We start from the raw sequence: 15,925 nt of genomic DNA on the forward strand, positions 1-15,925 counted from the left end.
AGGCGGAAGAGCCAGCATTTTCAGGGGGTGAAATATAACAACAATTTACTTAATTCTTTTGCTTCTAAGTTTGTGGTATTTTTTAGCTTCGGAAAATATACATATATCTCTGTGTAAAACTGTAACTTTGCATTTTTTGCTTTTTTAAATTTTTTCCAAGAACATTTTATTAAAGAAAATTTCAAAATACACAAAAGTGGAGAAAGTAGTATGGTAAACATACCCTTCCCTTCAAGTACCCATCACCCAACTTTAGCAATTATTATTTGTAGCCAATCTTGTTTCATGTATACGAGTCCCCACCTACTTTCCAGTCACGCTAGATTATTTTGACTGAAATCCCAGACATCATATCTTTTCATCTAACAAATTTCAGTATGAGTCTCTAAAAGATACTTTAAAACATAATCAAAACACCACTGTCATGTCTATAAGAAAAAAAAGCATTCAAATTTTTCAGACTGCTTTTTTCTACATTTGTTTGAACTGGAATATACTTCAGTTCCATTTATTGTAATTGGTTGATATGTCTTTTAAGTTTCCCCTTTAGCCTTTTTTTTCTCCCTTAGTATATTTTGTTGAAGAAACCAGGTTACCTGGCCTGTAGAGTTCCCCACAATTTCTTATAGTTGTTTACTTATTATTAATAACTGACATAAATTATTACAGATTGGTTGTTGAAAGAGTAACCAATGAAATGCAAGTATACTGGAACTACAGTATTATACCAGAGAAGCAAAATCACCTATGACCAATGTTAGAATGAAAACACTGCTAGTTAGTAAACTAAAGGGAAGAAAGCCCATAAGAAAAATGAATTGTCGTACAGATTAATTATACAAATAAGTAATCACATCTTCCTTTTTTTTTTTTACCAAAGTACATTAAACTGCTAATAAAGTAACCAGTATAAATCTTAAGTGAACATAGTATAAATAGCAAATTTGAGAGTACTCACCAGTCTTCATTTCTAATAAGCGTTTTTTCTTTTGTTGGCGTTCAAGTCTTTCTTTTTCTGCCAATTCTTTGGCTATTCTGGCACGTTTTTGTTTTTCCTCTGCTTCCCTTTTTTTGACATTTTCCTTTACTGCTTGCTATAACAAATTGATTTTGAAAAATGATCAATTTTGAACCACATTGATTTCACAAAGAAAATATACAATTATTAATCTGTAGAACTGTGATTAAATATCTTTGAGGTAATAGTTACTTCTTATATTAGTAACACAGTCTTTTAAAAGATTACCACATGAACCCTTGTTAAATGTATCATATATCTATAAATACTACTGTTATGTTTAAAGCACCTGCATCTTAGTGGAATCAACAGAAAGGAGACAGAAACTAAAAATAAAAACCATTTAATTTACAAATCAAAACTGATTTTCTATATATAGTTCCAGAAGAATATCTAGCAAATGTATTAGTCTCCCATACCTCCTCTGCTAAGTTAGCTATTGAGTAGAAGTAAAAGAGTTGAACAAATAATAAAAAGGAGCTGAAATTTTGGAATGGCTCCTTTATACTACAACTATTTAACAGTTTTTCTCGTATAGAGAAAAGTGTCATAAAGATAACCAAAGAAATAGTTGGCATTTCCTCTGACTGTTCATCAAAACAAGCAACAACATGTACATCATAAGAAAATTTCAACAGATACGTGATCAGTTAAGTTCTTATTTTCTAAGTTTTATACAAATCAAGAAATGCCTATTATGGGCCTTAGTGTGGAATTACCAGATAAACATGGATATTCTAAGTGCCAATAAACAGCATCCAAACAGGTCACCTAATTGTTAGTTTATCAAATAGAAAAGTGTATAATTAAACTTTAACAAGTAGGTGGCTTATGTTATTTTTTGGAATGCACTAATTCCTTCTTTACTGTAATATTTTTCTAACCCTAGTGATAGTGCAAGTTTTTCATTAGAAATCAAATAATAAAGTTTAATATTATTAACCAAAACTATGAAAGGAAAACAGTAAGAGAAAAAAGGCGGTACAAAAAGTGCAGAGTAGAGACAATATTAATCCATCCATCCATCCATCCATCCATCCAATAAATACATACTAAGAGACTGAGTATTAAATCGTAATATTTAATGACTTTGATATACATACAGCTCTAAAACAAGTTTACATTCTGTGTGATAGGGTGGGGTAGGAGGCAAAGACAGACAATAAACAATAAAAAGTTTGATCAATGTGATAAAATGCATGAGGAGCTACTTTATATACATATACATAAATAAAGTAAGGCCTCACTCACTGATTTGATTCAAGCTGAATCTTGAATGTCAGGGAGCTAGCTAGGCGATGATCTGGGGAAGAACAAATGCAAAGGCTGTAGGTGGGTTTCAGAGATAGAAAGGCGGCCAGTGTAGTGGCATACACTGAAGCCAGGAGATCTGCTGAGGCGTGATCATTTAGGATTTAGGGACTCTAGGCTAAGACACGGCAGTTGGATTTTCTTTTAAGGGAACTGGAAAACAATTGGAGATTTTCAAACAAGAGAGTACAAGACTAAGCACTGCAAGATACAAGTACTAATCAAGCACCTTTGTGTCAAACTATCTTTTCAAAGACATTTGCAGAATGAACAGTCTTGGAAGACAGAGGTGCTTTCTCCCTCTTAAGCAAATGGATTTGTTTGCTGTCCAGTATGATAACCTGGAAAGAAGTCTTACTATCTCTTAAAAGAGACTAGGTTCCCGGAGTTCATGATTTTTCCCCAGTAATGCAAACCCCTATGTATGCAGGTATTAAACCTGGTCCTTTTAACATTGCCCCATGGGAATCTGGGCTTAGCAATCTACGAAACTTCCCTCTGGCCACTACTATTGCTGTAATGAACTGTTCTTTTTCGCTGACCCCACGATCCTCTGTTTTCTGCCAACATCCATAGAATGGTGGCAGGCGAACAAGGTACGTGCTCCTATTCTTCACAGTTCATGACATATATTAACATTTCATTATTGCTGAGCTACGAAATACCAGCTGCAAAGCAGATGCTTTAGTGTGCAACCCCTGCAATCTGCAAAATGGATTCTGCATTCTCCATTCTGTCCCAGAATGGTTAAGAACCTGTTCACTATAATGAAAGTAGTGAGAGGCAGAGGGAAGGTTTGCTAGATAGCTATAATCCAAGTTTTCTCCATCATGTTGCTTTATATTATGGTAGTATATGTTAAATGTTAACCACAAGACAACAGCAGCTATAAAAATCAATGTACGTTAGGAAGGTAGGAGAAAGCTACATAAAAGAAAAGCACAGTTTCAAAGAAAAGTGTGTATATATCTGTGTGTGTGTGTGTGTGTGTGTGTGTGTATACGTGCATGCACACTAGTGTAAGAGAGATGGTGTAGGGAGAGTGGATTGTGGAGGGGAAAAAGATAAGCAAAAATTCATAAATTAGAACTGTATTTCTTGCTTGAGGGAAGTGCATAAGAAGAACCTGTGACAGATAAAAAAATATATCATGTAGTTTACTTATGAAAGTTATTAAAGTACACAATTTTCTGATGTGAATTCTGCACTTTAATGACTGGACACATTTAATGAGAATATTTAATAGACTACATATAATTGCCACACCTTTTTAGTATTCTATTGGGCAATAAAAAATCAAAATTACTTCCCAGGACCTATAAAAATAATGTTTATATTTCAAAATAAGGTCTGAAGTAGTTCTTAAAGCTATTTTGTTTTTATGGAAAATGCACTATTGATTTTCATTTAAAAGCCTATCTCATTTGAAACATATCTTATTCTGACATTATAACTATTAGGAGAACAATTTTAACTGGAAAAATACCAACAGACAGCATAGAAATAGGTATTTAGTCTGAAACTAATATTCCAGTTCAAACAGTAATCCGGGATTTTCTTTTATTCTAAATGTTGAGAAGTAAAAGTAGCCTAAAACAGAAAAGCTGAATAGTTACAGAACTACATTATTCCAGATACAATTTCCTCTGAGTTACTTTAATTCTAAATTCAAAGCCAGGAAGGAAAGTTAAGGGTGAGCTATACATAAAGATACTTAGCTATAAGACATTTAGTTTTTTAATCATCTTATTCTTCACTTACGTAGTTTCCTATTTATTCAGTTGGCAAATGAATTGCACTGCCACCAACTACTATCAGGTACACAATGTCAGAAGAAATTCTTTGAATAACTTTGCAGACACAACCAGTCTACAGCAATGACCACAGAGGGTTTTAAAACTTCAGTCACATTTATCACTGTTCATTTGAAAGGCATAATCAATAATTATCTGAGTTCCTAAGGCTCACGTGCTTTCTATGGTGACAGTAGATTCCAGAATATCTATATAAAAATACATAGATATATGAATCCATATATGCATACAAAAAATATAGATGTTAATAAATGTGTGTGTGTGTGTGTGTGTGTGTGTGTGTGTGTTCTGGAAGAAAATAAAAATACATAATCTCACAATTATTTCCTATCTGTAATTTTTTTTTCTACATAACTAATGTAATAACAAGAATTTGCCACTAGTTAAACTATACATTACAGCACTATATAACCCATTTTCTCTCAGAGAAACCAAAATGACCCAACGCCAGTACGTTTAAATGAGTATGTGTATGTGTGTGTGTAAAATATAGAACAGTCCAGCAGAGTGTAATCCTCCATAAACTGTAGTTATCATAAATGTTGAGTTTTTTGAAAACTGCATCATCCTTATTATAAACTTTTGTAACTTGCGTTTTTTTATTCAACACTGTTTATAAGGATTCATCCAGATTTTTATGTACACACTGTACCTCATTTTCATGGCTTATAATATTAAATTGTGTTTTATTACTCTACTATCAGTGGGATTTGGGCTGTTTCCAATTTTTGGCTAGGATGAACAATACAGTTCCAAATATTTTTGTACATGTCTACCTGTGTATACGTGTAAGAGTGTTTTAATGGTAAGTCCCATCAGTTGGTTCTTAAATCTGTTTAGAAATTGGTGACAGCCACTCTTTAAGGGAAAGAGAACAGAATATTTTAGTAAGCAACACAAGCTGTAAGGATAAGTATTATTTGTTGAAGATTTTCTGGTCTAAACATACATATATATAAGAGTATTGGGCCCCATTGTCAACAGTGTTTTTAAATGGTATGGACAAAAGTTTGAAAATCACTGCCCTCCAGGATAGGAGTGAAGTTGATGAATAAAAAGAGAGGTTCACCTTCAGTCTTACTAGGTAACGTCAAACTGTTTCAAAGTGGTTGCGCCAACGGATGTCCCTTACCATCATTGTAGGATCACAGCATCCTCACTAAGCTCTTACCAGGCAGGTGTATAGTGGTACCCAATTGTGCTTTGAACTTGTGTTTCCTATTCTGTGAAATGCCATTCATATCATTTACCTGCTTTTCCATTAGGTTGTCATTTTCACAATGATTTGTAGTTCTTTGAATTTTCCAGTTACTAATCTTCTGTCAATCTTATGCTTTATAAATATATCCTGGATTGTAACTGTCATTGTATATTACTTATTTATGTTTTCAGTAAACACAAGGTCTTAAATTTATGTCATCAAAAATATTTTTCATATTTCATATCTTAAGATGTCCTTCCGTAATTCAAAGACAAAGATATTCTTCTGTATTTTCTTCTTAAAATTTTAATGATACTGTTCATACTTCAGTATCTATTTTATCTGGAATCAATATTTTTGAATGGTATGAAGTGGGAATCCAATTTACTTTTTTTATGTAGAAAATTTGTTGACCCATAACCATTTTTGCTCCAAAAGATGCATTAGAGCAGATGGTCCTGCTGGGTCTTATTTTCGGGGAAACACGGTAGCTTATCCTTTCCCCACTGCAAAGGCACCACCTCTTCTGGATTTCAAGTGGCCATACACTTGTTGACATTTTGGGGTTGTGTTAGTCCACTTGGTCAAGATATCCATGTTTGAATCAGTAACACCCTGTCTTAATTATTTTTCCTTTTTAGAAATCTTCACTATTTTGGGGCCTTTCCTCTGTCATCTATATCTCAGAATGAATGTACTCAAGGTTTTTGTAAAGGCCTATTAGGATTTTGAACAGAATTGCTCTGATTCTGTAGATTACTTTACAGAGAATTGATATCTTTAAAATACTGAGTCTCTATTTATGAAAGTGATATGGCTCTCTATTAACTTGGGTGTTTTTACAAGTCTTTTGAAAAAATTATAATTTTTTCCATTCAGGTCATAGTATTTTATGTTAGGTTGATTCTCTGTTATCTTCTCTATTACTCTTGTAAATGGTGCCTTTTAAAAAATTATGATTCCTAGTATTTTTTAACTAATAAACACTTTTTAATATTCCATTGACAATATCCCTTATTTCCAATAATGTTCCTGTAGGTTCCTTTTTGTATGATTTATAGATAGCCATAATGAATGGTCAGTTTCTTTGTTTTCAGTTTTTATATTTTTCATTTCTTTCTTATCATACTGTACTAACTAGAAGTAATTCCCATTATTAGGTTAACAGTGTTCTCCTTTAGTTCCTAGTTCTCTACTGAGGGATAGAATGGTCAACTAGTTTGCTCAACAAGTTTGTTGTTTTGTTTTAAAACCTAAAACAAGGGTTGAATTTTATCAAATGTTTTTCTCAACCTATTGAAACTCTTAATGTGGTAAACTGTATTTATGAATATTCTAATATTAAACCACACTTTCATTTTTGGGATAAACTCAACTTGGACATGAAGAATTTATCTTTTTAAACTTTGATCATAATATATGTTTTTATACACTGTTGGTTTGGAATAATCATTTCATTAAAATATGGTAAAACTCAACTGCAAAACTTTCTGGGTCAAATATTTAGTTTGTTGGAAGATTTAAAATAAGTCACTAAATTAAAACTTAGTTATAGGCTCATTCAAACATTCTATTTCTTTCAATGTCAGTTTCAGTATATAATTTTTCCCTTAGGAATTTAGCTATTTCATCAAACTTTCTAATTCTGGCTTACAAATTTTTATAGTATGCTCTTCTCTGTTTCCTGACTTCTGTATCTATCATTAGAGTCTTTGTTATATTCTCAATAGTATTTATTTTTTCTTGATTAATCTTTTCAGAAGTTTATCTAATTAACTTATCTTTTCAAAATAACCACATTCTGGCTTTAAAGAATTCTCTCAATTTTTTCCCCTTCATATCCATCTTCTTTTCTCTAGGATTATGTAATTCCAGTTTAATTTCCAAAGTCAGATGCTTACCTTAATTTTTAGTCTGATTTTTTAATATTAGCACTTAGAATATACATTTCTTTACACCACTATTACTGTACCCCACAAATTCTGCTGTGGAATATTTTCAATATTGTGCAGGTCTAAATTTTTTCTATGATTTCTTCCTTGACACACAAGTTATTTATATGTTTTTAAATTTTTCAAAATAGGGGTTTTAATTTCATCCTTTTAAAAAATTTTATCTCTAACTTCATGTTATTGTGGTCAATGAATGAAGCTGAAACTTAGAAATTCATCAAGATGTCTTTCATGGTTTCTAGTATAAGATTAATTTGACAAAAGTTCCATTTGTGATTGAAAAGAATGTGTATTCTTTAATTGCAGAGTGAGTTCCATATGTTAATCAAATCAAGTCTGTTAACTGAATTGCTGATAACTCCTATGATTTTAATCACATTTTTCTGCTTGACTTACTAAGTTAGAGAACTTTGTTTAAGTTTCTTACTATACAATGCTAAATCTATCACTTTATTTCTAGAATTAATCAATTTTTATATGTTTATTTTGGTGCTATGTTATTATGTACATACAAATTTTAGAATTGTATTTTTCTGGTGAACTAAGCTTTTTTATCATCATGAATGTTCCCTTGTCTTAAGTCTATTTTATGTTATTAACATAGTTTCCCTCTTTCTTTTGATTAGTATTTTCTTGTATTTCATTAACTGTTGTTACTGTTGCCCAATAGTTAAGCTCTGCCTCTCTTTTTCTACAAAACAAGCTACACATTGTTTTATTGTATACTTTATTTCTTTACATTTAATTTCATGGTGGGTATACCTTCTTGTTTCTCATACCTTTATTTTGGAGGAAAAAAATTGCTCTTTCTTTAACTATATCTCTCAGAGTAGGGATCAGCAAACTACAGTCCTTGGTGGGCCAACCTGTTTATGTAAATAGAGTGTTATTGGAAATAGCCACACCCACTTATTTACATACTGCCTTTGCTTGCTTTGGCACTGCTACAGCACAGCTGAGTAACTGCAACAGAGATTCTATGGTCTGCAAACCTTAAATTTTTACTGTCTGGCCCCTTAAAGAGTTTGTCAATCTCTGCTTTGGAAGATCTTTTAACAGAGGGATATTTATGGAAAACATTCTCATTGTCTGTGTTTACACACAAATAGTTTAATTTCGCCCTTTTCTATAAAGAGCTTTTGCTAAATACCCCAAATTGAAAGAAGTTATCTATTTTATTTTCTCAGCATTTAAAGACATCTCACTTTCTTCTGGCTTCCATTTTTTTGCTGATGAGAAATCACTTGTGTCTCATTGTTGCCTTGGTGGTCATATCTCTTCTCTTTGACTGCTTTTAAGACTTTGTCTTCAGTGTTCTACAGTTTCTCTACAATATTTTTTCAAGGGAACTACATTTTATTTATCCGGGTTGGCATAGGTTATACTTCTTATTTTGCAGGTTCTTGACCTGGAAAATTCTCAGTCATCAGTTTGAATATTATCTTTCGTTCATTCTTTTGAGTTTATCCTTCTGAAAACTTTTATCATACAAGTGGTAGCCTTCTCATCCTGTCCTCCATGTTTCTTAAAAAAGTTTAACGCTTCTAATTATATTGTCTCCCTGTGCTGCATTCTGGATAATTTCTTTAAATTTATTGTGCTATTCACCATTTCTTTCTTCAGCTAAGTATAATCGACTGGACATTTATTTAATTTCAACCATCATGCTTCCATTTCCTTAAGTTCTATTTGGTTCTTTTTCAAACTGCTTGGTCATCTTTGGTAGTCTCTCGTTTCTTTCTCTTTCTTTAATCTCATCTGCTATTTGCTTAAACATTTCACATACTGTTATTCCACATCTGGAGTCTTGTGGTTTAGAGTTATTATTTTGTTTTGATTTTTTGTCCTGAATATTTCATCACACAACCTCTTGTTTCTTTGTGTGTTTGTTGATTGGGTTTAGTGCTGTTATTTAATTAAACTTAATTTGTGAGAATCTTGAGGACCTCAATTGTAAACTGCCTCTTGCACAGAACTTTGAATTTGCTTCTGTAAATAATCAGGGATCATTTCTAACTTGGATAAGTTTAGTTTCCTTTGGTCCTGAGCTTGTCTTATTCAATGTACTCACCCTGGTCTTGGTCTTGGCATCCAAGGGCAAACCTGGCTTTTCCCTTTGTGTTCCTATGCTCAACATGCCAGTTTCAGCTTTGTTCTTTTCTTTTTAACCCTTTTTGCCCTTTGAGATCTCCCTTTCTCACAAGTCAGCCATGTTTTAAAATAGCTTGCTGTATTGTGGTGAGATGGATTTTTAAGAGTCCCTATTACCATTATTGTAATAAGCAAAGTCCTCAAAAGTGTGTTCTTGTAGAAAGTTGACCAATAAATATATAGATCTTTATTTCTTAAATACTTTTGTACAATGTGGCAGTTCTTATGCACTATATATATGTTTTCTGGGTATCTAACGTATGTTTTAGAATCCAGAGGTAAAGAGTTTAACATTGGAGAGCTAGTTCTAGGCAAGCACTCAAAAAGGTTTTTTGAACTGACAATCAAGAATGTCTTCAAAAATACAATAAGTATGAATTTCACTACTTTCAGAAAAAAAAATTTAAATCTATATGAATTTACCACTGCATATTAGAAAGACAGTATAATGGTTAGGAAAAGGAAAGCTGAAGTCATGTTATCATTGTTTGAATCTTCACTTGGCACTAAACAGCTGTGTGACTTGTGTCTCAGTTTCCTCTTCCATACAATGGGCAAAATAGTACCTACTTTATGGGGATGTTATGAGAATTAAATGAATTAATACATGTAAATGGCTTACAGAAGTGCCTACACATAGTAATCCCTATATAAATGTTAGCAACTTTTAATATTTTAATTATTACATTACTAATTTATAACATTTTCATTATTACTATATCATTAATCAAGTGCCTTGAACATACAATTATTTATTTAACCAGCAACAAAGCAAGGAAGACCTACTTTCTAGCACACGTCAATTATACATATGTCTATTTTATTGGAGAAGTGCCAGTTTGCATAGTTCCTATGAGAATATAAATGTTTTCCATTGCAAGATCTTGGATGATTGTGCATTGAGTTCACAAGAGTACTGTTAAAGCGTGCATCCAATACAGCTGGATTGTTTGGAAGGGAAGCTATAGAGGTGAATTTAATATGGCAGGCAAGATGTACTCTAGCTATTTATCTCTCAAGATTTACTTTACATGTATATATAGAAACATTGCTTTTAATACTTCTAAATCTAATATGCTTTATAAAATTTTATTCTAGAAAAGAGTTGGTTTAGTTTCCTGTGTTTTCGTCCCCCAAAGTATTGCTTGCACTTTAAATTAGATATTCCTGATAAATTAACTTAAAGTGCTGCCCAATGATACAATTAATAGTTGTTTTATTTTTCCCAAAAAGTTTAAAATTAAAAAAAATTAGAATGCATATTGCTCCTTCCCCCCAAAAGCTTATGAAATACTCTATATTCCAAATATGACTACTTGAAGACTACATTAATCTTATTTTGTTATGGCGTTATAACAAAATATAAAAACGAGTGTAAAATACTAGTAGACTTCCACAGATACTGATTTTTTTTAATCATACTTCATCCCTACTGCTGAATTTTAGCCTATTTAAATAGTTTCATCTGTCCTTCTCAACACTGTTTAACACGTGATAAAATTCTGTATATTTTTGTAACTTAGATAACTAGTGGAGATTTTAGTCTATGGAAAATAATGTTGTAAAGCTTATAAATGTCTTCTCGTTCAGAGTTATATTGCTTTCAACATTAAATATCCATTAATGTTGAAAGCAATATAAAAAGAGTTTTGAGTATAAAAACTCAATATAAAAATAACTCTGGATATTTAAGCCAGGGATCTCTTTAGTACACTTTTCACTAAACTCAAAACTCTTTTTTTCTTACCCAACTATTCAATTTTAGTCTCAAGTCTCTAAAATAACATTAGACAAACTGAGTTTAAAACCACATGCTTTCCAGAGGATGGGTGTTATACACTTTGAAAACACAGGCTAATTTTCTCAAAGTGAACGACCACATAGGACTCCAACACATTGCCACTAAATGCTTTGTTAGGAGTATTTAACCTTGAGAAGAGGCTCTATTCAAACCACACTAAAGGACTGCTTTCTAGAATTTCCTGGTGACATTTTCAGGAAAAAACAGAAAATATTTTTAAAAACCTTAAAAATGCATTCCTGTACTCCTATACATATTCCTATACTTGTAAATGAAAACATTTTTCAAAATAATCTAAATAATTAATATTCACAAAAGTCTTTAAGAATATTTTTTAAAAGTGATCTACTTGTTAGTTTTCCATCAAAATTATTTCTTTTGTAATTAATAAAATTTCCCTCCACATGCAAAACATAAACAATGGATTATAACTGCATCGTGGAAAATATATTTTCTTCTTAGAAACTGATATTTGCAATAATTAAAAGGTAGATGCTTTAGAAAAAATCTAGATGATAAAAATTAAACAAATTAATTTCTCTGGTATTGCCAAATTCAATAATAAAGGTCATCAATGAGAATAGGAAGGCATGAGATACTGCACACTGGCACAAACAATTCATCATCTTCACATTCAACACAAAGTGTTTTTAAACTTTTTATGATCGTGAAAACTTATGAAAATGGGACACCATCCTTTGAGAATGTCCCAAAGGATGTGCAGGTGCTAATGATTAAACTTTCAGATTCAAGTTGCTCTTTATTGTAAAGTCAGTCTCAGATAAAACAACAAATTACTTATTAGCCCATCAGGGACTTATTTACCCTTCATCACTATGCTCTGAGTTTGTTTGTTTGTAATTCCTCCACTTTGTAAAGTTCTCAAATAAATGAGATATTTCAATCTATTCAACGACTTCTTTAATAGATCAAGTATGAAATGTTCATAATTAAGGTTTTCCCAAAGTAGAACTCGATTGTCCATTAAATGTGTTCTCTTCCCTTGTTTTCTGAAGTGATAAACTATAAAAATTATTCTTTTTTACCTCCCGATTGTGAGGTTAAATAAAGGCACAGGTAGGCACAAGAGGGCAGCCATGAAGAACAGGGCTTTAAGGTAGGCATGGTGACAGGGCAGCATTTTTTTTTTTTTTTTAAGTTACTGCCCAACACCTCTTCAAGGAAAATATCCAACTAAAACCCCACAATATTCCATGTGAACCTGGTAATGTTTAAAACAAAACATTAAAAAGTAGCTTTAAACCACTATTGTTTTCTCATTCACGATGTGCAAGATGAGTATATTTGATATGCATAGAATATGCCACCTTAATCATTTTTGTTTGTGGTATCGTAGTTTAGTATTTCAATTTCAATTACATAGATTACTATACTTATGATTATGTATTAGTTATTTAGTTGATTTCTTTTCCCACCATTTCAATCACTTGTTCTCGTTATTGTATTAGAATAATCCACTCTTTACCTTTTGCTATATTATTTCAGTGAACAAACATAATACTTAAAATGTAAAAGGGAAATACAAATTACCAGTCATTTAATCATACAGAACCTGTCAGTCAAATGCATTTATTATCCCACTGAGCAACGTATAGTCAGAATAAATCTTATCAGTAAAGAGAAAAATTAAACCAATTAGTCTAGGTGTGTTTTTATTGTGAACAGCCTGAAGAATAACGATTAGAAGAACCTAGTTGAATTAATTTTCAAGGTTGCAAGCCCAAAATATTCAGCACCTAGAATTGATCTAATTCCTTAAATAAACAGATACCAAGGATAAGAAGAAAACAAGATCCTATGGTTAGAATATTAATTTGTTCTCGGTTTAGTACTTTACACCTCCAAGTATGACCTCAGAATAACAACGGTGCCAATGAAGACAATTTTCAAGTTGTAAACTCACTAAAATAAGCAAGGATAGAAGAAACGTCCTATAATAATTACATATGTTGACTCAACATCCAACCACAGGACTTTTACATGATTTTAATTTCTCTGATAACATGTATTGAGTCAAGGAGCACACAGAAGATGCTTCATGGCTTGGAGTTCCTGTTAGTCATCTAGTTGGTCTACATGGTAGTCATCAGAAATGACATTTACAGTTGATAAGCATCAAATTTGTATATTTAAATGATTTGGCAAAATGAGTTTTGTTCTAGCTGTCCTCTGTATCCAAATATATATATATATATATATATATATATATGTAGATGTAGATAGATATATATAGATATAGATATACAGATATATGCTAAAAATACACTCCCATTGGATGAATTCATTTTTGTTTGGCAAATCACTATTTTAGTCTGAGTATTTAGTAAAAGAATAAATTGTATTTGATCGACACATGCAGGACGATTAAATGAGTTATAATGGATTTTACATTTGTTCAGTACACACTGTTATTTCAATGATATGAACCAAAAATCAACTTAAAGTCTGTAAATAGCATGAATGACAAATCTTTAACTCTATGAAACATAACTCTAACAAATTTCCAGAAATAAAGACAGAACTATCGATGAAAAATAGGTAGCTCTTTAGTGCAAAGTATTCTATATGGAAACGTAAAATAAAAAAGGGCTGAAACACTTAAAATATTAGTCCTGTTATAATGAGACGGGAAAGGTGACAGTTACTATGTCCCTAATTCTTTGTAGAGGAGGGTATATGTGCACTATGTCATTTGATCTTCCAAACGTAACATCCCTAAGAAACACATGCTGTTACTCACAGGAAGCAGAGGCTCAGTAAGGTAAGTAACTCGCCCAGTCCTACCACCCAGGGTGTTCTGACGCCAGAGTGGACACACTCAGTCATGCTGTCTCCCCAATAATGATGTAGACAGCAAAACATCACTATTAACAACAAACAAAGAGGATGAGGCTTCTTGTAGGCAGAATTCATAAATCACTCAAGATTTGAAGAAATCGGAATCCATTCTCTTGGTCATCACATGAAGTTCAGAAGGGAGGTATGTATCTAGGAAACCAAGTTTAGGGAGGAACGGATTGGACTTTATGGACTAGAACATAATAACTGCAAAGTTCTGCACTTTTGTATATCTAAACCTAGGGGACAAAAAAGAAAAGACAATACAAGGCTCCCACTTGGGTGCGTGCAACAGTAATTCCTTTTACAACAGTGATTGCTTTCAGTTGCCCTTGAAATACTAAGCCTAAAACGGGGTGCCCAAATATGCAGGGTCTTGGAAACTATAAATGAAGATATCTCCTGGTCTTTCTCAGTACTCCAAAACCCTGACAGAAAAGTTTCATGTTCTCAGAAGAAAAACTACATGAACCAAAAAGCCTGACTTCTTTAAGTATAATCACATCAATTCTTTGTAGGACTATATGAAATTACAAACTCAGAGGGTCTCCATAGCAGTTACATAATCTAATTAAAATGGAAAAATGAGAATCTTAATAAGTCTAATTTGATAGAAAAACTGTTTTCAAACATATTATCTAAAGGGGAGAAATAACAAGAATCCTAATAGATGAAAGTGCTTGGAAATATTGCTCTAAGATTAGATAGTGAAGCAAAATAAATAAGGTGTCAGAGGAAATTTGCTTAAGGAGTTAAGAGCGCTGCTGCACTGTGCTAATAATGCTGGTTAAAGAAAGAGAATAGCAAAAGAACTTGCAGTGATAAAAAAGGAAAGCCTCATCGGATAAGACATGAGAGTGTTAAAGAAGGAACCATGGAATTCAGGCCTAAGTAAGTAAAAGCAGTTTGAGTAAAATCCTCTAATATGAATGCGAATGGGAAGAACATACACTATGCTTCAAAGCCATGTGAGCAACGAAAGACACAAAAACTATATTTATACTCAAAGGACAAACATGAACACACTACCGCTCTTGGATAAGATAAAGGAAGACAGGGGCTTCTAACAAGATCCAGCAAAAATTCCATAGTGAGCTCAATTCAACCTAAAAGCATGGTATCTCTATTAATAGCAGGTATACTGGTAATAACTAAAACCAGTCACGACTGGAAAACGATGATTATTGTTTTGCAACACTATACAACTAAAAGCATGGATTTCATTCAGTAAAGCTCGACGGCTGGTCAGCCATCAGGTTACTCAGCCTATCGCGTGAGGTCAAATATGTCCACCTACTACCTCCAATTTCAACTTTATGCTTCACGTGAATCCTACAGGAAATAAAAATCTATTACAGAAAGGTGCTGACTCTCTACCATAACCTTCACCCCTGCCATTAATAGGCCGCTAATTTTAAAACAGAACCGTGTATGCTTTGAAAGAAAAGCAGACCAGCAAACACTCTTCTATCATGAATCCATCAATGTAAATAGAAAGTTATTATATCAAGGGGTGAGGAATAATGTCTCGTGCCTATTCCCTCTCGTAAGTTATCAAAACAACCCTTTTGAAAATTACATTTTGACTTTTATTACAAGCACTCTGAGCAGCAGTGTACTGGAAATGTTAAAAAAAAAAAAAAAAAGTCCCGGTTTCAGAGTCGGGCAGGCCTCCGTGCAAACTCTAGCCCCTACCAATTCCGCAGGGCCTCTGCAAAGGCACCGAGGTTACCTGCCCGCAGCCCGCCTCGCTGGTAACACTCTATCTCATAACAGCGTGAAGGCCAAGTGAGACACATGCAAAGCACGTGATAGGTC

At 32.7% G+C, this 15,925-nt stretch overlaps 1 protein-coding gene across 4 annotated transcripts in view; it reads right to left on the reverse strand.

The window, feature by feature from the left end:
* DIAPH3 (diaphanous related formin 3) overlaps window positions 1-15,925 on the reverse strand; it is a 441,105-nt gene that overhangs the window by 130,828 nt on the left and 294,352 nt on the right. For all 4 annotated transcript variants that reach the window (XM_033105125.1, XM_033105126.1, XM_033105127.1 and 1 more), the window contains one exon: window positions 959-1,094. In XM_033105125.1, coding sequence (XP_032961016.1) covers window positions 959-1,094 — 136 coding nt within the window. The remainder of the gene's footprint in view (window positions 1-958; window positions 1,095-15,925) is intronic.

This window comes from Rhinolophus ferrumequinum, chromosome 4, assembly GCF_004115265.2.
Source record: "Rhinolophus ferrumequinum isolate MPI-CBG mRhiFer1 chromosome 4, mRhiFer1_v1.p, whole genome shotgun sequence".
In the NCBI taxonomy this organism is placed as follows: Eukaryota; Metazoa; Chordata; class Mammalia; order Chiroptera; family Rhinolophidae; genus Rhinolophus; species Rhinolophus ferrumequinum.